This window comes from Carcharodon carcharias, chromosome 14, assembly GCF_017639515.1.
Source record: "Carcharodon carcharias isolate sCarCar2 chromosome 14, sCarCar2.pri, whole genome shotgun sequence".
NCBI lineage: Eukaryota > Metazoa > Chordata > Chondrichthyes > Lamniformes > Lamnidae > Carcharodon > Carcharodon carcharias.
This window is the reverse complement of record NC_054480.1, coordinates 126,886,955-126,913,749: the sequence shown is the minus strand read 5'-3', so window position 1 is coordinate 126,913,749 and position 26,795 is coordinate 126,886,955. Positions and strand designations below refer to the sequence as shown.

The 26,795-nt window shown below is 43.0% G+C and overlaps 1 protein-coding gene across 5 annotated transcripts in view; it reads right to left on the bottom strand.

The window, feature by feature from the left end:
* Positions 1-3,531: 3,531 nt before the first annotated feature.
* LOC121287193 (ras-related protein Rab-3A) overlaps positions 3,532-26,795 on the bottom strand; it is a 33,546-nt gene continuing 10,282 nt past the window's right edge. For 4 of the 5 annotated variants that reach the window (XM_041204829.1, XM_041204830.1, XM_041204828.1 and 1 more), the window contains 4 exons: positions 23,812-24,039; positions 22,455-22,573; positions 15,672-15,796; positions 3,532-8,012 (listed from right to left, as the gene is read on the bottom strand). In XM_041204829.1, the coding sequence (XP_041060763.1) occupies positions 7,822-8,012; positions 15,672-15,796; positions 22,455-22,573; positions 23,812-24,039 (663 nt within the window). In that variant the 3' untranslated portion in view covers positions 3,532-7,821. Of the gene's footprint in view, positions 8,013-15,671; positions 15,797-22,454; positions 22,574-23,811; positions 24,040-25,079; positions 25,099-26,795 lie in introns of those variants that run through there. The other variant, XM_041204832.1, reaches the window with a different exon arrangement.

Genomic DNA, 26,795 nt, shown 5'->3' with positions numbered 1-26,795 from the left:
TACCCATCTTACTCCCACTCCAACCCCACCCCTACACCCCCTCAGCCTTAAATCACCTCAGTCTCATCCCACCAGAGATAAGACCCCAGTTTTCACACCCAACAGCCTCATCACAAACACCACACCCGTCCTCACCCCATCAGCTGCAGCAATATCTAACCTCACTCAAAACCCACCTCAGTCCTGACCCCCAACTCCCCGCACCCAATCCTCACTTCTTACATCTCATTACATTCTTCTCCTATGTATGAACAGGAACTCCGATTTAAAGAGGAGTTGTGTTTTCACTGGGACTATTTCTGAGCAATATGTAGGAAACATTTAGCAGCAGAGTCATTCCACCAGCAGAGAGCAGAGTCAAAATGTGCAGGGAATAATTAACCCAAGGTAAATTGTGCATTGTACTGGAACATGTTCCTGTGGAGATGGTGGGGGGTGGGGGTGGAATATATTGTAATACGAATCTTTACCTCATATCCCGCATCCTGGGGGAATCAAGGTGATTCCTCTTTCAGTCAAAGCTTTAAGAATGTGCTGACTGTGGCGCGATATTCAGAGGACCTCAGTAACTCATGCACGTTGTCGTTCTTTCATGGTTAGACACTGTGGCTTTCCATTTTAATTTCCTGTGCCAGATGAGGATTGGATATGGGCGCGTGGGGGAAGAGGCAGGAAACAGTTGAAATAAAGTCAGTTATAATTGCCCCTCTGATTCCAGTGCCTTGTCCATAGAGTCCCAATGTAATCCTGTTCCTGTGAGCAGTCGAGCAGGCATCTTTAAATGAACAAAAATAAAAGCAAAATACTGCAGATGCTGGAAATCTGAAATAAAAACAGGAAGTGATGGAACCACTCAGCAGGTCTGGCAGCATCTCCTGAAGGAGTCCTATTCGACTCAAAACATTAACTTCATGTTTGCCTCTCCACAGATGCTGCCAGACCTGCTGAATATTTCCAGGACTTTTCATTTTTCTTTCTTTAAATAAGCAGATGGGGATCCAAGCTTTATTTCAAGGCTTGAGCAATAATGGCTTCCCTGTCAAGGTGGTCAGAATCAAGGTGGGGCCAGAGGAGATCCCAAGTAGATATAAGTTGTTTTGAAAATCTACACTGTATTTGAAATTCCCCTGTGGGGCAGAAGGATGGAAGGGGTGTGCCTCCAGGCTTTAAGGAAGCCTTCCTCATTCCTTGCCCCATGTGCTTTCTCTGCTTCCATATCCAGTGCTCCCTCACTCCTCCAATAGGTCCTCCAGTGCTGCCTTCTGCAGCTGAACTGCCGCTCCTGCCTGAGACAACTTCTGGTGTTTGAGATCAAATCAGGAACCTTCGGCTGATTTCCTCATCATACCTTTGCCCAGAAGCACTGTGATCAGTTGTAACACCCCACAAATTAAACTCTGCCCCTGCTGAAACTTGCTGTCATAGGCCAGTTACAAAACCTGGGATCTTGCTGTTCTGGATATAGTCCAATTGCAGGAGAATTGAATTTTATTCTTAGCAGGAATAAACAAACAGAAACCCTGTGACTGGTGATTTGCCACCAAAACAGAAACAGTTTGTCAAAAACATATTTCCTCTGAAAACAGTTTTCTCATTTAACATAAAAATGACCAACATCTTTGGAATACAAGACAGACTCTTGGATTTATGGTAATTTTAGAGTATTTTAATATTTTACACAACAGAATTCCTTAATACATAAACTGAGAATCATTCACAGCCTAGTTTTTTGACACTTTTCTTCTTAAATATAATTTTTTTTGAAGTGTTTTGTTTTGTTGAAAGAAATCTTTGCTATCAACCAACACCACAGAAATTCCCTATTGAGAGAACTAGCACATTCCACAAAACAAGAACAAGCAGGGAGATTATCTACAGACTTCGACAGCTTTGTGCTCAACTAAGCAGAAGAAAAACAAACTCTATCAACTGTTTAGTTATTGAGAGGGGGAGAGACGGAGGGCTACAACCAGGTAGATCTGGCTTTAGGCTTTTACATTTGTATTGTATTGTTTCCCAAACAGGAAAGCATTTGTTCTCAGTATGAGTTCTGGGATCTGACTGACAGTTAAAAGAAACTTCTTCCCCTGCCCAGGTTAAGGTTCCCGAGCACTTCTGGGTTAATGAGAAAGAGATGAAGATTTCCTGCTGTTATTACCAAGGCAACAGACCCAAACCCATGTGCACCTACAATGTGTCATCCCTTCCCTTTCCCGCCCAAAATTCTAGAAAGGCCACATGGTCCTGAACATTGTAAAAAGCCATAAACACATTTATCGATCTCTCTCATCCTTTTGTTCTATGTTTTGAATGTATCATCAATAGGAGGTCCTCCAAAAGCAACTGCACTCATTCTTGAAATTATTGATGCTAATTTCAAGATTTTATGTTGGGAAAATCCACACAAATTGCCTTCACCCTTAGGTTAGAATGCTGAATGACATTAGGACATCCAGCCTGTGTCTCCCACTGCCAAACGTACACTCTCCCCATCACCAACTCCACCTGCTCATTACACACCGAGCTAAAGTTCTGGATAACTGCTCCCCCTACCCAGGGGGAATCAAAGAACACTCCAGAACATTGATCCGTCCTCACAGCTCTGCTATTCAACCAGGATCAGCTCACTGTCCCAGCTGCACTAGATCTGTCACACTCTGTGTAAAATGTGACTCTCATTGTCTATTTGAGTTATTTCTTCCTCAATCTTCCCAATAAAGCAGAGAATTCAAATGCAGGAAGTGATTAAACACTGATAATAATACAGAGAGCTCTAGTAATATTGCACGTTGTCACCACCTGCTCCTATTTGCTCCTTAGACCAAATACTATAATCTGGGGGGGGGGCATCCATTCCCGAGCTTCCCCATAATAGGGAGTCACTGGGCTACACAACAGTGATGAATTCATGGAATTAAGTTTACAGGAGCAGGTACCAAGCTTATGGACCCTCAACAGAAACTGTTAGAAGATTTCTCATGTGTCCAAACTAGATCTTGAAGAATTACAAGAGGCAGAAGTATAAAATGAGGATCAGACTTAACCTGGCACCACAGCAGAACTCAGTGGAAGAGTGCAGTTTGGATTACAGTGCTGGACAATGAGTTCCAAACACAACTAGTCAGACCGTGTATGTCATGTACAGCACGGGGTTAGATACAGAGTAAATCTCCCTCTACACTCTCCCCATCAAACACTCTCAGGACAGGTACAGCGCGGGGTTAGATACAGAGTAAATCTCCCTCTACACTCTCCCCATCAAACACTCCCAGGACAGGTACAGCACAGGGTTAGATACAGAGTAAAGCTCCCTCTGCACTGTCCCCATCAAACACTTCCAGGACAGGTACAGCACAGGGTTAGATACAGAGTAAAGCTCCCTCTACACTCTCCCCATCAAACACTCCCAGGGCAGGTACAGCATAGGGTTAGATACAGAGTAAAGCTCCCTCTACACTGTCCCCATCAAACACTCCCAGGAGAGGTACAGCACAGGGTTAGATACAGAGTAAAGCTCCATCTACACTGTCCCCATCAAACGCTCCCAGAACAGGTATAACACAGGGTTAAATACAGAGTAAAGCTCCCTTTACACTGTCCCATCAAACACTCCCAGGACAGGTACAGCACGTGATTAGATACAGAGTAAAGCTTCTTTTAAACTGCCCAATCAAACCCAAGCCAAAAATCAAGAGTAAACAAACTTCTTATGATGTTCAGAGGGAATAATCCCTATTACAATTCCTTGCAGTGAACAGAAGTCCAAATTTGAAGGCGAAAGGACATATTGACGTGCAGATGCCCATCTACCTACACACTACTCTCCATGTCCTAGTGCATAGCAACTATGTCACACCCCATAGCAAACAAGCTCCTGCTATCCTAAAATATGCCAGTCAGGCCTCCATTTCCTGTACCATGGTAACCTGGCTTGGATTGTCATACTTCCTTTGCATGCACAATCAACAATTATGAATTTGAACTGGAAAAGTTTTGAGAAACAAAATAGAGTTTTAAATGAAGACAAAACTGTGGAAGTCTCCTAAAGGTGAGAAACTGCTAGGTACAGAAGCAAGAACACAAGTCTTATTCATTCTGAGCAAGAAACAAAAATTGAACGTTTAGATTTGGTGGGATTTATTTTTACACACACACGCATACACACGCACACACACACACACACACACACACACACACACACACACGCACACACTTTACATAAAGCCCATATTTCAAAACTTCTATATTGCTTTTCAATAAAGGTTTTTTTAAGAAAAAGAATTGTACAGAGATACACTCAGTGTTTTAAAAGAGAAAGCTGTCACAAGCTGATTAAATGGGGCAAAGTTGTGCTGAGGACACTAAGACACGATAACTACACAGTACAAGCACACATTGACTGATACTCTGGCTATTTACATTTATGTACAATAAGGAAGATCTTATCTATAGAGCTTTTTTTTCTATTTTATTTGCAAGGTGTGACATGCTATGTGACGTCCTCCTGCCTCCTTTGCACACAATTAACACCCCCAGCCCCACCCCACGCCCCCCCAAAAATAAAAATTGGGGCCACGGTCAAGGTGTTGATAAGAGTGTCAAGTCAAACATGGTCCGCTGCCACAGGAACTGACTTTGTGGAGTTTCAGCCTCACAGATGAAGTTTGATTTCACTTTATCATGTAAATGGGGTTGAGAGATTCATTACCCCATTTTTGAAAAGTTCATTCTCGGGATTGTGGACATCCCTGGCAAGGCTGGCATTTATTGCCAACCCTCCTGCTGCCACAAGAAGGTGGTGGTGAGCCTTTTTCTTGAACTGATACAGCAGTTAAGAGTTAACAGGATTGGCATGGGACTGAAGTCACATATAGGCACAGACAGGGTAAGGATGGCAGGTTTTCTTCCCTGAAAGGGCATGTGTGAATCTGTTGGGTTTTTTTTACGATAAACTGAATGGGGCTGAGACAGAGGTGGGGGTGGAGTTGAATTATGAGCGAGGGTAAAGTCAGCCATGAGGCTGCCTGTGGTAAATGTCTTCCTAATAATCATTCTTTGTGCGTGAAGAGTGGCCGTTAGGGTCACATCTCCCAGTATTTCCACCACTCACTGAATAACTGAGAAAAACTGAGTAAAGAGAAAAGAGAGGGGGGAAGAACTGAAGATTTAGATATCAAAGACGGCTACCATCAAGAGTGAATGTCAACTGCTTGACAACAAAAACTTCACACACAACCGATAAATCAAAGCAAGTTTCCTGTGTTCATAGCACCAACATCTTTAACATTATCAGGCATGTTACCAGGTCTTAAGTCCCTAAGCCACAGCAGTATATGGTGAGGGATATACAGCGTTGCCCAGTATCACAGAGCTAAACTACATTGATACATTGGTGAAGATGGATTGGATTGCTAGTCCAACCGTATAACTGCAATCCTATTGTAATTATATTCATTCATTCCAACATTCATTCGTTATTTATTAATAAATAAGTAAAAATTCTTGATTAACAAGGGAGTCAAAGGTTATGGGGGTAAGACACGAAAGTAGAGTTGCGGCCACTATCAGATCAGATATGGTCTTATCAAATGATGCAGCAGGCTCAAGGGTCTGAATGGCCTACTCTTGCTCCTAATTCATATGTATGTGTGAAAATAATTAACATCTCATGCCACTTTACCAGCCAACTTTTTTCCCTCGCTTTATTGGAGGGGGCCGTTTATGATGATGTGCCACAGCGTATATTTTACAAATGCTATAAAGGATCCTCTTGTTGTCTCTCTGATGGAGTGATGTTTGGTGTGCTGAGATTATTTCTGCTTGGCCATTTCAAAGGGCTGTCAAGTGTTGGCCAGGTTGAGTATGGGACTGGAATCACGGATAGGCCCAGACTGGGTAAGGACAGCAGGTTTCCTTCCCTATAGGAGGGCTTTGGGAGGACATTGCGAGCTGCTTGGGTTTTTAATGACAATCCGACAACTTTCTGGTCACTCCTATAGAAGTATACTGATCCTAGTTTCTACTGATCCCAGCTTCTAAATTCCAGATTATTTCCGAAATAAATTTAAATTCTCAAATGACACTGGCATGGATCTGACAGGACACTGAAAGCCACTTTGTAGTATTCACAGCAGCCGGCACACGGGCAAGGCTGGCCTTATCAGTGATGACCACATCCCAACGATGAATTTTCAAGATGCCACAAAGGCAGCAGGATGTGAGATTATCTCCAGGTGCATGGAAGTAAAGGAGGTTAGTTCAGGAAGTGATTTATACCCAGGAGTGCTAGACAGTTACATAGAATGTACAGCACAGAAACAAGCCATTCGGCCCAACTGGTCTATGCTAGTGCTTATCCTCCACATAAGCCTCCTCTTACCCCCTCTCCATCTCACCCGATCAGCATATCCTTCTATTCTTTTCTCCCTTATGGGTTAATCTACTTTACTTTAAAGACACTGCTTGCATCAACCACTCCCAGCAATAGCTAATTCCACATTCTCACCTCTCTTGACAATGGCATTTTTCTCTACGTCTACCCTAATAAACCCCTTCATAATCTTAAAGACCTCTATTAGATCACTCCTCAGCCTTCATTTCTCTAGAGAAAAAAAATGAGACCCAACCTGTTCAACCAGATAGTTATAACCTCTTAGTTTTGGGATTCTCTTGTACATCCTTTTGCACCTTCTCCAGTGCCCCTATTTCCTTTTTGTAACACATATTGTTACTCCAAGTGTTGTTTAACCAAAGTCCCATACAGGTTTAATGTAACAACTATGCTTTTCATTTCTATTTTTTTTAGAAATGAAGCCAGTTTTTGTTTGCTTTTTCATGGCCTTATTAGGCCATATACAGGAAGCCCTTGCAGATTGAGGGAAAACACTGTGTGGCGTTGGTTGGTTAGGGTGAACTGCTATGGGCTTTCAGGCTGGCTAATGTAATAAATAACAATCATTGCGCACATGAGCTGAGGGATTGGTCAGAGCAACTCTTTTCATCAGTTATACAATGATCAAGGCGTTCACTTCATCACTTAGGAAATGCAGAATCCACACCCTCACCAGATGTCTGCAGCAAGAGCTGAAAGGCAGAATCTTTTTGTGGTTGTGTGGTGTGTGTGAGCTCACAATTCAATGAAGGAGAAACATTTGACAGAGAGAGAGAGAGGGAGAGAAAGAAAGAGAGAGAGAGAATGATAGAAAAAGAGAAACAGTATAATAATGTGCGAGAGATACACACTCAGGCTGAGATATGTGTAGAGACACAGAAACACACATGTGCACAGAGACATAGACACAATTAAGTGTATCAGAGATGGCACAAGATTAATTTTCACACATGAGAATAATTCACAGAAAAAACTTAAGAATAAATATACATTGCAAAAATACTTAACCTCCCTCCTCAGGTAGAATGGTGTCAGGGAGACAAGGCCCAGGAGCGGTAGAGAAGCAGGATGGCTTTCTAACCAACCCTTTGTAAACCAAATCATGATTGTCACAGATGCCACAATTCATCGCTGCTTTAATCGGGGTCAGGAGTTAGTGAGTAACGAGACAATAGACTGAGTTTTATATGTTCCATACAACTGTGCATACCGACCACACAACACCCTGCACTGTGTGTTGGTTCTGGTTTTAAATTTAGTCATAAGGTATCTTCTGGCCCTTTACATTTTTGTCCATTTGGGTACCTGCATGCACTGCCTTCATTTTTAAAGGGAGAGGGAGGAGGACAGGGCAGGGTGGAGATAGAGACAGAAATAAGGAGGAAAACTGAAACAAAGGAGGTGTTGGGGGCTTGCTTCCAGGGAGATGTTTAGCAGCCGCAGTCCTGGTGAGGAGGGGCAGGCTGCTCGTTCAGCTGTGTACCTTGCTTGGCGCCGGTCACTGCAGGGTCTGCCGCATCTAGGCTCTCCGACATCTTTTCGCAGATGATGTCCACCAGCCGCTCAAATGTTTGTTTGACATTGATGTTATCCTTGGCGCTGGCTTCAAAAAACTCAAACCCTGCAACCAAAAAAATAAAAAGTAGTAATAATTTTCAGTCTCGACTCGGTGAACAAAAGCAGCAGAACAAGAGATCGAAGCCGAGGGAGGGAGAATGACGGAAAAAAGCAAGCATACAAACATATGAATTAGGAGCAAGAGTTGGCCATTTGGCCCCTTGAGGCTGCTCCAGCATTTGATAAGACCATGGCTGATCTGATTGTGGCCTCAACTCTACCTTTCCTGCCTGCCCTCAATACCCTGTACTCCCTTGTCAATCACGAATCTAACTCAGCCTTAAAATATTCAATGACCCTGCCTCCACCACTCTCTGGGGAAGAGAATTCCACAGACTAACAGCCCTCAGAGAAAAAAAATTCTCCTCATTTCCGTCTTAACTGGGAGAGCCCTTATTTTTAAACTGTGCCCCCAAGTTCTAGTCTCTCCCACAAGGAGAAAGATCCTTTCAGCATCCATCCTGTCAAGTCCCCTCAGGATGTTATATGCTTCAATAAGGTCACCTCTCAATCTTCTAAACTCCAACGGATACAGGCCCAGCCTGTCCAACCTTTCCTTGTAAGATAACCTCTTCATTCTAGGCATCAGTCAAGTGAACCTTCTCTGAACTGCTTCCAATGCAATGATATCCTTCTTCAAATAAGGAGACCAGGACTGTACACACAGTACTCCAGATGCAGTTTCATCAACACCCCTTCACTTCTTTTATATTCCATTTCCCTTTGCAATAAATGACAACATTCCATTTGCCTTCCTAATCGCTTACTCTACATGCCTACTAACTTTTTGTGATTCATGTACCAGGACACCTAGATCCTCTGTACCGCACAGTTCTGCAATCTCTCTCCATTTAAATAATATGCTACTTTACTATTCTTCCTGCCAAAATGGACAAGTTCACATTTTCCCAAATTATACTCACAACCTGTCTATATCCCTTTGCAGCCTCCTTGTGTCCTCTTCACAACTTACTTTCCTACCTTTCTTTGTGTCATCAGCAAATTTAGCAACCATACATTCGCTCCCTTCAACCAAGTCACTGATATAAATTGTAAACAGTTGAGGCCCCAGCACTGATCCCTGTGATACTCTACCCATCACATCTTGCCAACCCGAAAATGACACATTTATTGCTACTCTGTTTCCTGTTAGCTAACCAGTCCTCTATCCATGCTAATATGATAACCCCTATCCCATGAGCTCTTATTTTGTGTAGTAACCTTTGATATGGCACCTTGTCGAATGCCTTCTGGAAATGTAAGTACAGCACATCTACAGGTTTCCCTTTATCCACGTTTCTTGTCACTTCCTCAGATAATACCAATAACTTAGTCAAACATGATTTCCCTTTCACAAAATCATGATTGCATCAAGATTTTCTATGTGCCTTGCTATAACCTCCTTGGCTACTGCAAAGGCTATGGGCCCTGACAAGATTCTGGCAATAGTACTGGAAACGACTGCTCCAGGACTAGCCATGACCCTAGCCAAGCTGCTCCAGTACAGTTACAACACTGGCATCTACTGACAATGTGGAACATTGCTCAAGTATATCCTGTCCACAAAAAGCAGGACAAATCCAAACTGGCCAATGTTAAGTGTACTCTCGATCATCAAAGTGATGGAAAATGTCGTAGACAGTGTTATCAAGTGACACTTACTCATCAATAACGACTCACTGACACTGAGTTTGAGCTCTACCGGGGTCACTCAGCTCCTGACTTCATTACAGCTCCAAACATGGACAAAAAGCTGAATCCCAAAGATGAGATGAGAGGAACTGCCCTTGACATCAAGGCAGCATTTGACTGAGTGTGGCATCAAGGAGCCCCAGCAAAACTGGCATCAATGGGAATCAGGGAAAACTCTCCACTGGTTGGAGTCATAACTAGCACAAAGGAAGGTGATTGTGGTATAAAAACAGAAAATGCTGGAAAAACTCAGTAAGTCTGGCAGTATCTGTGGAGAGAGAAACAGAGTTAACGTTTCGAGTCTGTGTGATTCTTATTCAGAGCTATAGTGAAGTAGAAATTTGATGGATTTGATACTGATAGTGAGGGGGATGGAGCAGGTGGGACAAAATAAAAGGTCATAGATAGGTGACAGCTAAGGAAAGACTGACAAAGATGTCATGGACAAAAGATAAAGGGAGGGAGTTGTGGCTGTTGGAGGTCAATCATCTCTGTCCGGGGGCATCACTGTAGGAGTTCCCTGGGGTAGTGTCCTAGGCCCAACCATCTTCAGCTGCTTCCCTCCATCATAAGGTCAGAAGTGGGATGTTTGTTGATGACTGCACAATGTTCAGCACCATTTGCAACTCTTCAGATACTGAAGCGGTCCATGTCCAACTGTAGAAAGACCTGGACAACATTCAGGCTTGGGCTGAGAAGTGGCAAGTAAAATTGGTGCCACACAAGTGCCAGGCAATGACCATCTCCAAAAAGAAAAAATCTCACCATTTCCCCATGACATTCAATGGCATTACCATCAGTGAATCCAGTCCCCATCAACATCCTAGGGATTACCGTTGACCAGAAACTGAACTGGACTAGCCATATAAATACTGTGGCTACAAGGGCAGGTTAGAGGCTGGGAATTCGGCAGCAAGTAACTCACCTCCTCACTCCCACAAGCCTGTCCATCATCTACAAGGCACAAGTCAGGGGTGTGATGGAATACTCCCCACTTGCCTGGATGAGTGCAGCTCCAACAACACTCAAGAAGCTTGACTCCAGCCAGCTTGATTGGCACCCCATCCACAAACATTCACTCCCTCAACCACCGATGTACAGTAGCAGCAGTGTGTACCATCTACAGGATGCAGCAACTCACTAATGTGTCTTCGACAGCACCTTCCAAATCCACAACCTCTACCACCTCGAAGGACAAGGGCAGCAACCACATGGGAACACCACTACCTGGAAATTCCTTTCCAAGCCACTCACCATCCTGACTTGGAAATATGTCACTATTCCTTCACTGGCGCTGGGTCAAAATCCTGGAACTCCCTCCCTAACAGCACTGTGGGTGTACCTACACCACATGGGCTGCAATGGTTCAAGAAGGCAGCTCACCATCACCTTCTCAAGGGCAACAAGGGATGGGCAATAAATGTTGGCCTAGCCAGCGACATCCATACCCAGTGAAATAATTAAAAAAATAGATTCTAGCATTTTCCCTATGACAGATATTAGGCTAACTAGCCTGTGGTTTCCTGCTTTCTGTTTCCCTCCTTCCTTGAACAGAGGAGTTACATAGAGAGAAGACAGTTGGAAAGATGAGAGGTGCATTTATATAGTGCCTTTCATAACCTCACGATGTCCCAAACCGCTTTACAATAGATTAAGTACTTTTGGCACTGTTGTAATGTAGGAAGTGTGCCAGCCAATTTGTACACAGCAGGACCCCACAATCAGCCATGTGATAATGACTTGATAATTTTTTTACTGATGTTGGTTCAGGGTTAGCATTTGGGTGAAGACACCTCTTTTCTTGGCTTTTCTGCCAAACAGTGGCCTTGGGATCATTAAAATTCACCTGAGAAAGCAAACAGGTGTTTGGTTCAACTCCCCAACCTGAGAATAGCACCACTGGCACTGTAGTACTCCCTTAACACTGCACTGGGAGTGTCAATTTGGATCTTGTACTCAAGCCTCTGGAGTGGGGCTCGAACCCACAACCTTCCGACTCAAGGGAACCATGACAAGATGACTAGCATCAAAGATTCAAGCTTGGAGAGAGGAGGCTGCAGTCTGTGTTCCTGCTTATCATCATCTTCCAGTGAACAGTGACAGAGTTTGATAGTTGTGTGATGACAATTGGATAGCCTAATGTTTGAAGAATGCACACTTGAGTGAGCTGTGGGAGGACCATGGGTGTCCATGGAACATTCCGGATGCTCCATGGGCATGTCATTCCACCATTTAGTCAACCAACTGCAACCCAAATGGCATTGATAAAGGCGGCTAGATAAGTAGAAGATACCATTTAAGACATTCTTATTCGAGCAACTCTTCTCTTCCCACCATCAGCTTGCTCCACCCTCAGATTAACAATCATATTTTCAACAGCAGAAGCCCATTAGGCTCAAGTTCATTTATATTTTGAGGTAAGCCCCATTCCCCCTCAAATACCTTCTGCCCAAGTACATTAGGAGACCATTCAGCCTCTCAGATGTGTTCTGTCATTCAATTTGTCCATGGCTGACATGCACCTCAGTTCAGTTAACCTACTTTTGCTGCATACCCTCATTTCATTTACGCTACAAGTATTTATTGCACTCAGTCTTGGATGCTCCAATTAACACTCAGTATCCACAGATCTGAGTTCTAGGTTTCCATTATCTTTTGTGTGGGGAAAAAATACATCCTGATTTTACTCCTGTAATTTTACCTTCCTGCCTTCTTGTTCTGGGCTCAGACACCTGAGGAGATAGTTTCTCTCTATCTACCCGATCGAATCCCTTCATCATTTTAAACACCTCAATTAGATCACATTTCAATCTTTTAAACTTGAGGGAATACAAGTCAGGTTTATGCAATCTGTCATCACATTTTAACCCTTTAAGCTAATCTCAATTCTGATAGCTCCAATTGCCCACCAGAATCTTAGAGGGAGTGTTTAGGATTTCCATTATCTTTGAAAGTACATTTAATTGTCTCTCAATCCCCACTAACACTTTGTTTGTAAGTGGATCTAAGGTGAAAACATTCCCTTTTCTCAAATTCTCTTCTTTCTCTGAACATCTTGACATATTTTACCTTTGTTCTAAAGGATTTGAAGCCTTCAACACAGGGGCAATTTGCTTGGATAAAATATTGTCAATTCCCACAATCTGAAACTCCATTGGGTTATCTCACTCCCAAATGTCATAGAAACATAGAAAATAGGAGCAGGAGTAGGTCATTCGGCCCTTCGAGCCTGCTCTGCCATTCAATATGATCATGGCTGATCCTCTATCTCAACACCATTCTCCCGCTCTCTCCCTGTACCCCTTGACACCTTTAGTGTCTAGGAATCTATCTATTCCTTCTTGAGTATGTTCAGTGACTTGGCCTCCACAGTCTTCTGTGGTAGAGAATTCCACAGGTTCACCACCCTCTGAGTGAAGAAGTTTCTCCACATTTCAGCCCTAAATGGCCTACCCCATATCCTGAGACTGTGACCCCTTGTTCTAGATCCCCCAGCCAGAGGAAACATCATCCCTGCATCCAGTCTGTCCATCCCTGTCAGAACTGTATAAGTTTCAATGAGATCTCCTCTCACTCTTCTAAACTACAGTGAATATAGGCCTCATCGACCCATAGTCCACATAGTAAAGTTTCTGAAATTTGGAATAATCTTTGTTGCTCCCAACACCTGTACACTCTGTCCTCTCTCCAAAGGGAATAACATTCTTCAACTATTAGGTGCCTTCATTGTATGGAAAGTTGTGCTCAACCAAAACTTTTATTTTTCTAGGTTCGTCCAATGCCCTTAACCTGACTTGCACCAAGTCCCACTCACCCATCACATCCTCGCACCCCCTGTTCACACTGACCTACATTGGCTCCTGGCCTAGCAAAACCTTGATTTAAAATTTTGATCTTCATTTTCGAATCCCTATTCCATCTGCCAAGTTTTTGGCCACTCACTTAATCTGTCTATAATCCCTCTATAGGTTCTTTGTGTCATCCTCACCACTTGCCTTCCAACCTATTCTGTGTCATCCGCGAAACTTGGTAATAGTACATTCACTTCCCTTATCCAAGTCATTAATATATATTGTTAATAATTGTGGCACTATCCCTGTGGCACTCCACTAGTTACAGGTTGCCATTCTGAAACTGCCCCCTTATCCCAACTCTCTGTTTTCTATTAGTTAGCCAATCCTCTGTCCATGCTAATATACTACCCCCAACACCACAGGCTCTTGTCTTATTAAGTACCCTATGTGCAGTACCTTATCGAACGCATTTTACAAATCCAAATATATTACATCTACTGGTTCCCCTTTATCTATCCTGCTTGTTACCTCCTCAAAAAATTCTAATAAATTTGTCAGGCATGATTTCCCCTTCATGAAACCATGCTGACTCTACTTGATTATATTATGTATTTTTAAATGCTCTGCTATTGCATCCTTTATAATAGACTAATTTTCCTAATGACAGATAAGCTAACTGGCCCCTAGTTACCTTTTTGATTTTTGTCTCTCCCTTTTTGAATAAGGGTGTTAATGTTGGCAGTTTTTCAATCCTCTGGGACTATTCCAGAATCTAAGGATTCTTGGAAGATTATGACCAGTGCATCCACTATCTCTGTAGCTACTTGCTTTAATATCCTAGAATGCAACCCATCAGGTCCAGGGGATTTATTAGCCTTTAGCCCCATTAGTTTCCTTAGCACTTTTTCTCTAATGATAGATATTGTATTTATTTTCTCCTCCCCTTTTTGCCCCTTGATTATTTAGTATCTTTGGAATGCTATTAGTGTCTTCTACTGCGGAGACTAATGCAAAGTATTTATTCATCTCCTCTGTCATTTCCTGGTTCATCATTATTATTTCCCCAGCCTCATTCTCTAAGGGGCCAATATTCACTTTGGCCCCTCACTTCCTTTTTGTATATTTAAAGAAATTCTTACTGTCTGCTTTTATATCACTTGCTAGTTTACCCTCAAAGTTTATTTTTGCCCTTTTTTTGGTCATCTTTTGTTAGTTTTTAAAACTTTCCCAATCCTCTGGCTTACCACTAATCTTTGCCACATTGTATGTTTTTTCTTTCACTTTGATACTATCCTTAACTTCCTTCGTTAACCATGGTTGGTTTATCCACTTCCTAGAATACTTCTCCTTCACTGGGATATATCTTTGCTGTGAGTCATGAACTATTTTCTTAAACGTCTGCCATTGTTCATCAACTGTCTTTTCTGCTAATCTCCTTTCCCAGTCCACTCCAGCCAACTCTGCCCTTATTCGTTTGTAATTACCCTTATTTAAGTTTAGCACAGTTGTTTCTGACTCAAGTTTCTCACTCTCAAGCTGAATGCTAAATTCTACCATGTTATGGTCACTGTTTCCTAGGGGATCTTTTACTCTGAGATCATTTATTAAACCTGCCTCATTACACATTACCAGATTCAAAATAGCCTGATCCCTGGTTGGATCCACAACATATTGTTCTAGGAAACTATCCCAAATACAATGTATGAATTCTTGCTTGTGGCTGCCTCTGCCAATTTGATTTTCCCAATCTACATGAAGACTAAAGTCACCCATGATTAATGAACTGCCTTTTTAACTTACCCTTATTATCTCCTGATATATTCTCTGTCCTACTGTTAGGGGGCCCGTGGACCCGTGTTTTTTTCCCCTTGTTATTTCTTACCTCCACCCAAATGGATTCTACGTCTTCCAATGTATTCCTTCCCTAAACCTCTTTCCCTCTCTCTCTCCTCCTTTATGACACTCCTTAAAACCAACCTCCTTGACCAAGCTTTTAACCATCAGCCCTCATAAAGCCTTATGTGGCTTTGTGTCAGATTTTATTTGAAATTGCTCCTGTGAAGCCCTTTGGGGCAGTTTTCCATTTAAAGGTTCTATCTTAATACAAGTTGTTGGTGTTGTTATTGGTGCTGGAGTCTGACTGAAACCTTATACAGTTACAACATTGGTTATCTTACCTAGGTGATCAGCCAGCTGCTTCCCTCCCTCCGCCAACACCACCCGTTCATCTTCCATGTCGCACTTGTTTCCAACCAATAAGACCTGTGCATTGTCCCATGAGTAGGTCTTTATTTGGGTTGACCTGTGAAGGACAGATATCAATGTAAGTAACATCCTTGAGGAATGAAAAGAGCATAGAGATTCTTAGGGAAGGTCCCTTCATTACACAAACAGAGCGAATACAATGGGCTAACAACTTCATCCTCAGGGCTGGGAAGGTGATCAGCCATCGGATAGTTATCAGGGGGATTCTTTTTAATCTTTCCTTTAAAAATAAATTTTCTACAGCATTATTTACAACCTCAGGACATCCCAAAGTGCTTACAGCCATTGAAATGCTTTTTAAAAATTCATTCACGAGATGTGGGCTTCACTGGCAGGGCCAGCATTTATTGCCCATCCCTAATTGCCCTTGAGAAGGTGGTTATGAGTTGCCTTCTTGAACTGCTGCAGTCCCTGTAGTGTAGGTACACCCACAGTGCTGTTAGGGAGGAAGTTCCAGGATTTTGATCTAGCGATGGTGAAGGAACAGCAATGTATTTCCAAGTCAGGCTGGTGAGTGGCTTGGAGGGGATCTACCAGATGGTGGTGTTCCCATGTGTCTGCTGTCCTCGTCCTTCCAGATGGTAGTGGTCATGGGTTTGGAAGGTGCTGTCGAAGGAGCCTTGGTGAGCTTCTGCAGTGCATCTTGCAGATGGTACACGTTGCTGCTACTGTGCTCAGCGATGGAGGGAGTGAATGTTTGTGGATGAAGTGCCAATCAAGCGGGCTGCTTTGTCCTGGATGGTTTCAAACTTCTCAGTGTTGTTGGAGCTGCACTCATCCAGGCAAGTGGACAGTATTCCATCAAACTCTTGACTTGTGCCTTGTAGATGGTGGACAGGCTTTGGGGAATCAAGAGGTGAGTTGCTCGTCACAGGATTCCCAGCCTCTGACCTGATCTTGTGGCCACAGTATGTATATGGCTGGTCCAGTTCAGTTTCTGATCAATGGTAATCCCCAAGATGTTGATAGTGGGGGATTCAGTGATGGTAATACCATTGAACATCAAGGGACGATTGTTGGATTCTCTCTTGTTGGAGATGGTCATTGCCTGACACTTGTGTGAACATAAGAACATAAGAAATAGGAGCAGGACTATGCCATTCGGCCCCTCAAGCCTGCACCACCATTTAATAAGATCATGGCTCATTTGCCCCAGGCCTCAACTCCTCTTTCGTGCCAGTTCCTCATAGCCCTCAACTCCCTGATATTTTAAAAATGTATCTACCTCCTCTTTCAATACTGTCAGTGATCTAGCCTCCTCAACTCTCTGAGGTAGAGAATTCCAGATATTCACTACCCTCTGAGAAAAGAAATTCCTTCGCATCTCAGTTTTAAATGAGCACCCCCTTATTCTGTAACTATGTCCCCTAGTTTGAGATTAGTGGAAACATCTTCTCAACATCTACCCAGTCAAGCCCCCTCAGAATTTTGTATGTTTCAATAAGATCCCACCTCATTCTTCTAAACTCTAATGAATAAAGGCCTAACCTGTTTAGCCGTTCTTGATAAGTCAACCCCTTCATCCCAGGAATCAACCTAGTGAATCTCTTTTGAACTGCCTCCAATTCCAGTATATCCTTTCTTAAATATGGGGACCAAAACTGTACACAGTACTACAGATGCAGCCTCACTAACACCCTGTACAGTTGTAACAAGACTTCCCTATTTTTAAACTCCAACCCCCTAGCAATACAGGCCAAAATTCCATTTGCCTTCTTAATTACTTGCTGCACCTGCATATGGACCTTTTGTGTTTCATGCACAAGAACACCCAGATCCCTCTGTGCTGCACTTTTTTGGAGTCTGTCTCCATTTACATAATAGTCTTTTGATTTTTCCTACCAAAGTGCATGACCTCACACTTTCCTACATTAAACTCCATCTGCCAAGTTTTTGCCCACTTACTCAACCTGTCTATATCACCTTGCAGATTCCTTGCATCCTCATCAGAACATGCCCTCTCACCTACTTTTGTATTGTCAGCATATTTGGATACATTACACTCTGCCCCTCTTCCAAGTCATTAATATAGATAGTCAATAATTGAAGCCCTAGGACTGATGCTTGTGGCACTCCACTAGTCACATCTTTCCAACCTGAAAAAGACCTATTCATCTCCACTCTGTCTTCTGTGTGTTAATCAATCCTCAATCCATGCTAATACTTTACCCCCAACTCCATGAGCTCTTATCTTTTGCAATAAACTTTTATGTGGCATCTTATTGAATACCTTCTGGAAATCCAAATACACTACATCTACTGGTTCTCCTTTATCAACTCTGCTCAAAGAACTCTAGCAAATTTGTCAAACATGATTTCCCTTTCACAAAACCATGTTGACTCTGTTTGATTGTGTTGAGCTTTTCTAAATGTCCTGCTGTTACTTCCTTAATATTGGACTCTAGCATTTTCCAACGACGGATGTTGGGCCAATTGGCCTATAGTTTCCTGCTTTTTGCCTCCCTCTCTTCTTGAACATAGGTATCACATTAGCCGTTTTCCAATCCTCTGGGACCCTCCTGGAATCCAGTGAGTTCTGGAATATTTCAAGCAATGCCTCCACTATGTCTGCAGCCATTTCCTTTAAAACCCTTCGATGCAGGCCATCAGGTCCTGGCGACTTGTCTGCCTTCAGTCCCATTAGTTCCTCAAATACTTTGTCCCTCATGATAGAGACTGTTACAAGATCTTTCCTCCCACTGGCGTGAATGTTACTTGCCACTTGTCAGCCCAAGCCTGGATATTGTCCAGGTCTTGCTGTATTTGGACATGGACTGCTTCAGTATCTGAGGAGTTGCAAATGGTGCTGAACATTGTGCAATCATCAGCAAACATCCCCACTTCTGACCTTATGACGGAAGGAAGGTCATTGATGAAGCAGCTGAAGATGGTTGGGCCCTGGACACCACCCTGTGGAACTCCTGCAGTGATGTCCTGGAGCTGAGATGACTGATCTCCAACATCCACAACCATCTTCCTTTGTGCTAGGTATGACTCCAATCAGTGGAGGTTTCCCCCTGATTCCCACTGACGCCAGTTTTGCTAGGGTTCCTTGATGCCACACTTGACCAAATGCTGCCTTGATATCAAGGGCAATCACTGTTACCTCACCTCAGGAGTTCAGCTCTTTTGTCCATGTTTGAACCAAGGCTGCAATGAGGTCAGGAGCTGAGTGGCCCTGGTGAAACAAAAACTGGGCGTCAATGAGCAGGTTATTGTTAAGCAAGTGCCGCTTGATAGCACTGTTGATGACCTCTTCCATTACTTTACTGATGATTGAGAGTAGACTGATGGGGTGGTAATTGACCAGGTTGGATTTGTCCTGCTTTTTGTGTACAGGGCATACCTGGGCAACTTTCTACATAGCTGGGTAGATGCCAGTGTTGTAGCTGTACTGGAACAGCTTGGCTAGGGGCGCGGCAAGTCCTGGTGCACAAATCTTCAGTGCTATTGCCGCTGTTGTAATGTAGCAAACGGGGCAGTCAATTTATGCACAGCAAGCTCTCACACACAGAAATGTGATAATGGCCAGATTGTTTGAGTGATGTTGGTTGAGGGATAAATATTGGGCAGAACATGGGGTAGAATTCACCTGCTCATAGTAGTGCCAGTGGGATCTTTTACACCCAGCCTCCTATGAACAGACATTTTGCGCACTGAAGCCTTTAATCTAGGGGATGAAACATGGTCCGATGACATTTTGGTGAGAGAGCAGACAGGGCCTACATCTAGTGTCTCACCTGAAGGATGACACCTCTGACAGATTGTCTGCTCATTTAGTTGATTGTGGGAGCTTGCTGTGGACAAACTGGTTACTACATTTACAATACAACAGTGACCACACTTCAAACATGCCTCATTGGCTGTAAGGTGCTTTGGGACACCCCAAGGTTGTGAAAGGTGTTATATAAATACAAGTTCTTTGTTTTACTGGTGTCTCTCACTTATGCTGTGTTACCTTGGAAACAGCCTTCTGGAGCGGACATTTTGTGCATAGAAGCCCTTAATTTAGGGGATGAAATGTGGTCCAATGACATTTTGGTGAAGATATAGCCCAAAGTGCAAGACCTCAACTCACAGTGTTATTTGAAGGAGAGCTCTAAACTAAGTGGTTTCTCCCAGAGAACAATAAGTGACTGAGAGATTTGTACATGTCTCCTTCTTCACATCATTTGGGCTTGAGACAATTCAGTAGAATAAGTTTCCACTTTAAGCAAAATCCATTTTCCATTCACTGCCCGACACCGGGTTTCTGATCACTAACACATTCTCCTGTTAGTTTGCCTTTAACATATCCATGAGAGCCCGTTCAGGATGCTAAAAAACAGTGAGAAGTTATCTTCTACCAGAGTACTCCAGATGAAGAGGAACAGGAATTCTTTGGTTTCATTAGGCTCAAGAAATCCAATCAGAGGGCACCTCCACTCACCTACCCACCATATCTCACAACCCCACCTTTTCCCTATATCCTTCCATCTGCTCTCTCTCCCTGAAATCAATATGATTGTTTCTTGCCTTTCTTTCTGCTTTCTTACCTTTATGCCTCTATCAGCACCTTCTTTAGCTCTTACCACTGCCATTAACACTCTCTTTGTCTTCTGTCCATGACATCATTGTCAGTCTCTCCTCAGCCCCAACTTATCACTGGCCTTCTATCCAGCTTCACCTGCTCCATTCCCTTTAAACAGTATACATTTAATCGCATTTCTACTTCTCTTTAGCTCTGAAGAGGAGTCATACGGATTCGAAACTCTGTTTCTCTCTCCACAGATGCTGTTAGACCTGCTGAGTTTTTCCAGCATTTTCTGTTTTTATTTCAGATTTTCAGCATCCGCAGTATTTTGCTTTTATCTGATCGTTTCTTGACCTCATTTCGACAGTCACTATATTCATTTCAATTTCCTTCCCTGGTGTGGCTCTATCAAGTTTTTGTGGAAAATTCCTCTTAGAGGTTCCCCTCCTTAACATTATTCCTTCTTAAACTCCTGCTCGGTAGTATTTGAACCTTTCCTCATGGGAAGCAATTCATTAGGATAATCTGCACTTCCCTTTGTTCAGCTTCAAATAATTCAGTCAGCAGCCCCCCCAACCCTTTCCCCCACCCTGAAGTCTCCTCTTGTCCAAAACAAGCAAGTCCACCTTCCTTAACTTTTCCCCACAGTCGAAATTCCTCATATCCGGAAATACTGTGCCTCCAGAGGGAGATCACACCCCTTCCCATTATTCTGTATTTGGGGTGATTCCCAACCCTTTGCCCATATTCATCCATAAGGAAGTTTAATGGAGGTGTTCAAAATCAGGAAGAGTTTTGATAGAGTAAATAAGGAGAAACTGTTTCCAAAGGCAGGATGTTTGAATATTAGAGGGTCACAAATTTAAGATAATGGGAAGAATTTTACGCCCGTTGGGGGGATGTTCAGGAGCGGGCGTGCCTCCGATTGGCACCTGCAATCGGGGGTGTGGCGCCATTTTACGTGGGCGGGCCAATTAAGGCCCACCCAGCGTGGCATCTGCCAGGAGGCGCTATGCTCCCTGTGCGGGTGAGTGGGGGAAATCCCTCAGCCGAATGCACGCTAAAGAGCACACTTATCTCCCTGAGGCTAAGTGCTGCCTCAGGGAGATTGGCGCCAAATTTAAAAATAGTGCAGGCGCAAAAATAAAATTTCTCTGACATGTCCCCTCTTGTGACACTGTCATGAGTTGGGACATGTCCATCACTTTTAATCAAACATTTATTAAATTTTTTAAAAATCTCTCATGAAACCTCATACCGCCCGTGGATGAGGTTTCGCGCTTTTTCTGAAGCACGCCAGGGCTCCCGGCCTACCCACCAACCTTAAGGTTGGACAGGCAGGTCCATTAATTATTTCAATTACTTTTTAAATGGCCTCAATAGGACGTTGATACAGCTGATTTGGCTGTGCCCCCACCGACCTGAGAATTGAAATGACGCAGGGAGATCCGCTCAATATCATCTCGCATCTCCGCCCCCCTGCTCACCGACCTAAAGATCCTGGCCAATTAGTAAGGAATTAGAGGGGACATGAGGAAACTCTTTTTTTTAATGTAGTGAGTTGTTGTGAAAGGGCAGTGGAAGCAGATTCAATAATATTGGGGAGATGGTAGTGTAGTGGCAATGTCTCTGGACAAATAACCTGGGACCACAGGTTCAAAGCCCACCATAGTGGCTGGTGGAATTTCGCTTAGTAAATAGATAAAATTAATTTAAAGAAGAAATCTGGTCCCAGTAATGATGCCATGAAACTATCATTGATTGTCGTAAAAATCCATCAGGTTCACCCATGAAAATTCCTTTGCCAAGGAATTCTGCCATCCTTAGCTCATCTGCCCCTATAAGGGGCTGCAGACCCACAGCAATATGGTTGACCTTTAACTGCCCTCATGAATTGGGCCAGCAAGCCACCCAGTTCAAGGGCAATTAGGGATGGGCAACAAATGGGCCTCACCAACAATGCCCACATCCCATGAAAGAATTTTTAAAAATTTTAAAAGGTAGTTGGACAAATACTTGAAGGGAAGAAAATTACAGAGCTATGGAGAAGGATGAAGAGACTGGGATTAATTAGTTCTTTCAAAGGCTTGATACAGGCTCAATAGGCTGAATGATCTCACTCTGTGCTGTAAGATACTATGATTTACAACATTTTCCAACCAGGCAGCGGCAGGTTACCTACCAGTCCTGGACAGCGTTGAAGGATTCTTCATTTGTAATGTCATACATCAGGATAAAGCCCATAGCACCACGATAGTAAGCTGTAGTGATGGTTCTATATCGCTCCTGACCAGCTGTGTCCTGCAATAAGGAGAGAGGAAGAACATTCATTAAACCCTCCAAGAGAATGAAAGGGACTAAACTGAATTAGTCACCAGGACTTCATCAAGGCTCCTTATACAGCACCTTCCAAACCCACGACCACTAATATCTAGAAGGACAAGGCTAGAAGACAGATGAGAACACTACCACCTGGAGGTTCCCCTCCAAGTTACTCACCATCCTGACTTGGAAATGTATCGCCATTCCTTCACTGTCGCTGGGCCAAAATCCTGGAACTCCCGTCCTAACAGAACTATGGGTGTACCTACACTGCACGGACTGCAGAGGTTCAAGAAGTCAGCTTACCACCACTTTCTCAAGGGCAACTAGGGATGGACAATAAATGCTGGCCCAGCCAGCAAAGCCCATATCCCGTGAATGAAAAAAAAAAGCTCCATATTTTGGGAAAAGTTACTTGCTCTTTGAGCATCAACAGCAACTTCTATTTCTGTGAGTATATTTAAGTAGTTAAACATCCCAAGGCACTTCACAGGACTGTTATCAAGCAAAAAGAAATCACACCAAGCCAAAGTTGGAGGTATTAGGACAGGTGACCCCAAGTTTTAAGGAGCATCTTAAAGGGACAGTGAGGTGGAAATGTTTAGTTGGGGGTCCCAGGGCTAAGGCACAACAACCAATGTTAGAGTGAATTGGAATTCCAATCCTGGAATTGGAGTACTGCAGAGTTCTCAGTGGATTGTAGGGTTGGAGGATGTTATGGAGATGGAGGCTGAGGGGGATTTGATGATTTTGTACATTTCTTAAACACACCTGAACCATCCAGCTCCTTTGCCTCCCCTCTCCTCTCTCATCTGCCTGACCCATATGGACAAAGCATATATCTGAGTACTTGAACAGCTCCTACCGTGAGATGCACACCAGCCATAGAACTGGTCGGTAACTGCCTTCTTGTCCAGGAATCATCAGCCAGCATTTGGGGGTAAAATATTTTGCCAATTTCTGATCACGTAGTGTCAGTATTCTCTATTCCTCAAGACAGGTAGGGCATGGCTTGATGTGACTAGGCTACACTGCCCCAACAACTCTTCTCAACTTCATCTCCTATCGTCCTGTGGACTCTCTGAGGAGCAATTTAGAGCAGGGTGTACTGAGATGGGACCGTCCTGAATTAAGGCAGATACATCAGCCATCACATTGTTGTGAGCTGTGTCAACTAATTTAACAATGGAAACTCAAAGGTGGGTATCATCACTTACCCATATCTGCAGCTTAATCCTCTTTTCATTCCTGTAAATGGTCTTCACTTTGAAGTCAATTCCAACAGTGCTGACAAATGCTGGAGTGAAGGAGTCATCGGCATATCGAAACAGGAAGGAGGTTTTGCCAACACTGCTATTCCCAATAATCAGAATCTTGAACATGTAGTCAAAGTTCTGATCTGATGATTCTTTCTGTCCAAAGCGTGGATCTGTAGCTGAAGCCATCTACTCAAAGTAAAAGTAAAATTATTCTCCTTAATCACAGTGTAAAGCCAACAAAACAACCTAAATTTATCCTGCACCTTCTCATACCTTTTGCAATCATCCCAAAACACCTCACGCACAATGAATTGAAGCACCCAGAGGGTAGTTATGGAGCCAAGACTGCAAGATCTTGCAGACAGTATTACATTGTATATTTGGCACAGAAACAGGCCATTTGTCCAACTAGTCTGTGCTGGTACACAGAAACATATGGACAGGAGGAAGCCATTTGCCCCCTTGTACCACAATTCAATGAGGTCATGGCTTATCTGTGACCTAACTCCATTTATCCATCTTTATCCCATATCCTTTAAGACCTGCGAATAACAAAAATCTATCAATCTCAGATTTAAAATAAACAAAAGATCCAGCATCAATTGTTGTTTATGGAAAAGCGTTCCAAACTTTTACCACCCTTTGTGTGTGGAAGTGTTTTCTAATTTCACTCCTGAAAGGTCTGGCTCTCATTTTTAGACTCTGCCCCCTACTCCTAGATTCCCCAACCAGCTGAAATAGTTTCTCTCCATCTGTCCCAGATGTTCCTCTTAATATTTTGAAATCTTCAATCAAATTAACACTTAACCTTTTAAATTTCTAGGGAAACAAACCCTAGTTTGTGCCATCTTTCCTCAGAATTTAGCCCTTAGTACATGTACCCTCCAAGGCCGTTATACCCTTCCTAAGGTGTGGTGCCCAGAACTGCTCACTACCAGGTGTGGTCTAACCAGGACGTGGTTTAGCTCAGGCTTGTTCTGCGTGGGATGGTGGCGGGGGGGGAACGCAGGGGGCACATTGCCATTTTTTCCTTGCTCAATGGGCTGATGAGTAAATTTCAGAAAGATATTGTTTGGCAGAATGTTAAACATTTTTTTAAAATCAATGTTAAAGCAATAAATTGATCATTTAAAAAAATTACTGGTGAGCCTATCAGCAGCAAACAAAGGACAGCACTGCCGCTGATTGGAGGAGCAGCTCCTTGCAGAATCTTTAATTGAACTTACCCATAGTTTGAACACTGGCTCTGGAGGCTGGATACAGAGGCTTTGGGAATTGCATTGTGACCTCTGGGCCATGGGTTGGACACGCCTGGTTTAGCTGAAGCATGTCCTCTACCTCTTTGCATTCTCAACTTCCAGATATAAAGGCCAGTATTCCATTTGCCTTTTTGATTATTTTCTGTACCTGTTCAGGACATTTTATGATCTATGTACCTGGACCCCAAATCTCTTTGGGCCTCCATTGTTTCCAGCTTTTCACTATTTAGAAATTGCCCTGTTTTATCTTTTTTATATCCAAACTGGATGATGTCGCATTTGCCTACATTGAAATCCATTTGCTACAGTTTTGCTCATTCACTTAACTTATTAATATCTTTGTTATTTTATGCTTCTATCTACATTGTGTACAATGCTGCCTATCTTCGTGACATTGATCAATCTGGATATGTGGCTTTTTATCCCAAAGTCATTAGTAAATACAATAAAATAACTGATTCCTGCAAGATATCACTTATCACATTCTTCAGTGAGAGTATCTATCCATTATTCCTACTCTCTGTCTCCTGTCACTCAGCCAATTTCCCAATCACGTCAATAATCTTCAATTCCATGATGTTCAACTTGAGCTAAGTCTCTTATATGGGATTTTATCAAGTACCTTCTGGAAGTCCATATAAATGTCCATAGAAATTCCCTTGTCCATTACTTTAGTTGCCTCTTTAAAAAATTCAAACAGTTCGGGTGTTCATATTTCATACAAGTCTCCTCCCATTCCATCAATCTCATCTCAGCCTTTCAGAACATCTTTTTATTCCCTTTTCTCTTTTGTACTCATCTAGTTTTTCTTTTGAAAGCAACTAAACCACGACATATACAACAGATTAGTCATTTTTGCTTTGGTGATGATGGTGGTTTTGGGAGGAATGTTCACCAGGGCACTGGGAAGACCTCCTCCTTCACTTGCAAAATGACACTCCCTCAGCGCTGCACTGAAAAACGAGTCAAAACATGAACTACACTCTTCCTTTCTCGATTCATTCACAGGTTGTGGGCAGTCCTGGCAAGGTCAGGATATATTGCTCAACTGAATGGCTTAACTAGGCTATTTCAGAGGACGGTTACGAGTCAACCACATTGCTTCTTTTCAATATTTGCAAGCTACCTTCTCCCTTTCATTTTCCCATCTTTTCATTGCAGCCTTCCTTAGCAGAGAGTTCCAGAAGATTAGGGGTTTCCAACTCTAGTTTGAAGTTTTTCAGGAAGAGTACAGAATTGGAAAAGTGTAGAGATCTTGGAGGGTTGTGGTGCTGCAGTAGGTTAAAGGGAAAGGGAGGAGTAAGGCCATGGAGGGATTTGAACTCAAGGATGAGAATTTGAAAACTGAGGTATTGCCAGATTGTTAGCCAATGTAGGTTAGTGAGCTTAGGACATAATGGATGAATGGGATTTAGTGAGTATTAGGATAGGGGCAGCAGAGTTTTGGATTCAAATTTCCAGAGGACACAAGTCAGAGGCCAGTCAGGAATCCATTGGAATAGTTGAGTCTCGAGATAGCAAAGGGATGGATGAGAGTTACAAATCAAGATAAGGAATTAGGAGAAATGTATTGAAATATTTGGGCACAAGAGATGATCAAGCTTGTGGAATTAGCGACCAAAAAATGTTTGCATCAATAGGTCAAGAAACAATTAGGTGGATTTGTGAAGAGGTGGAATTAAG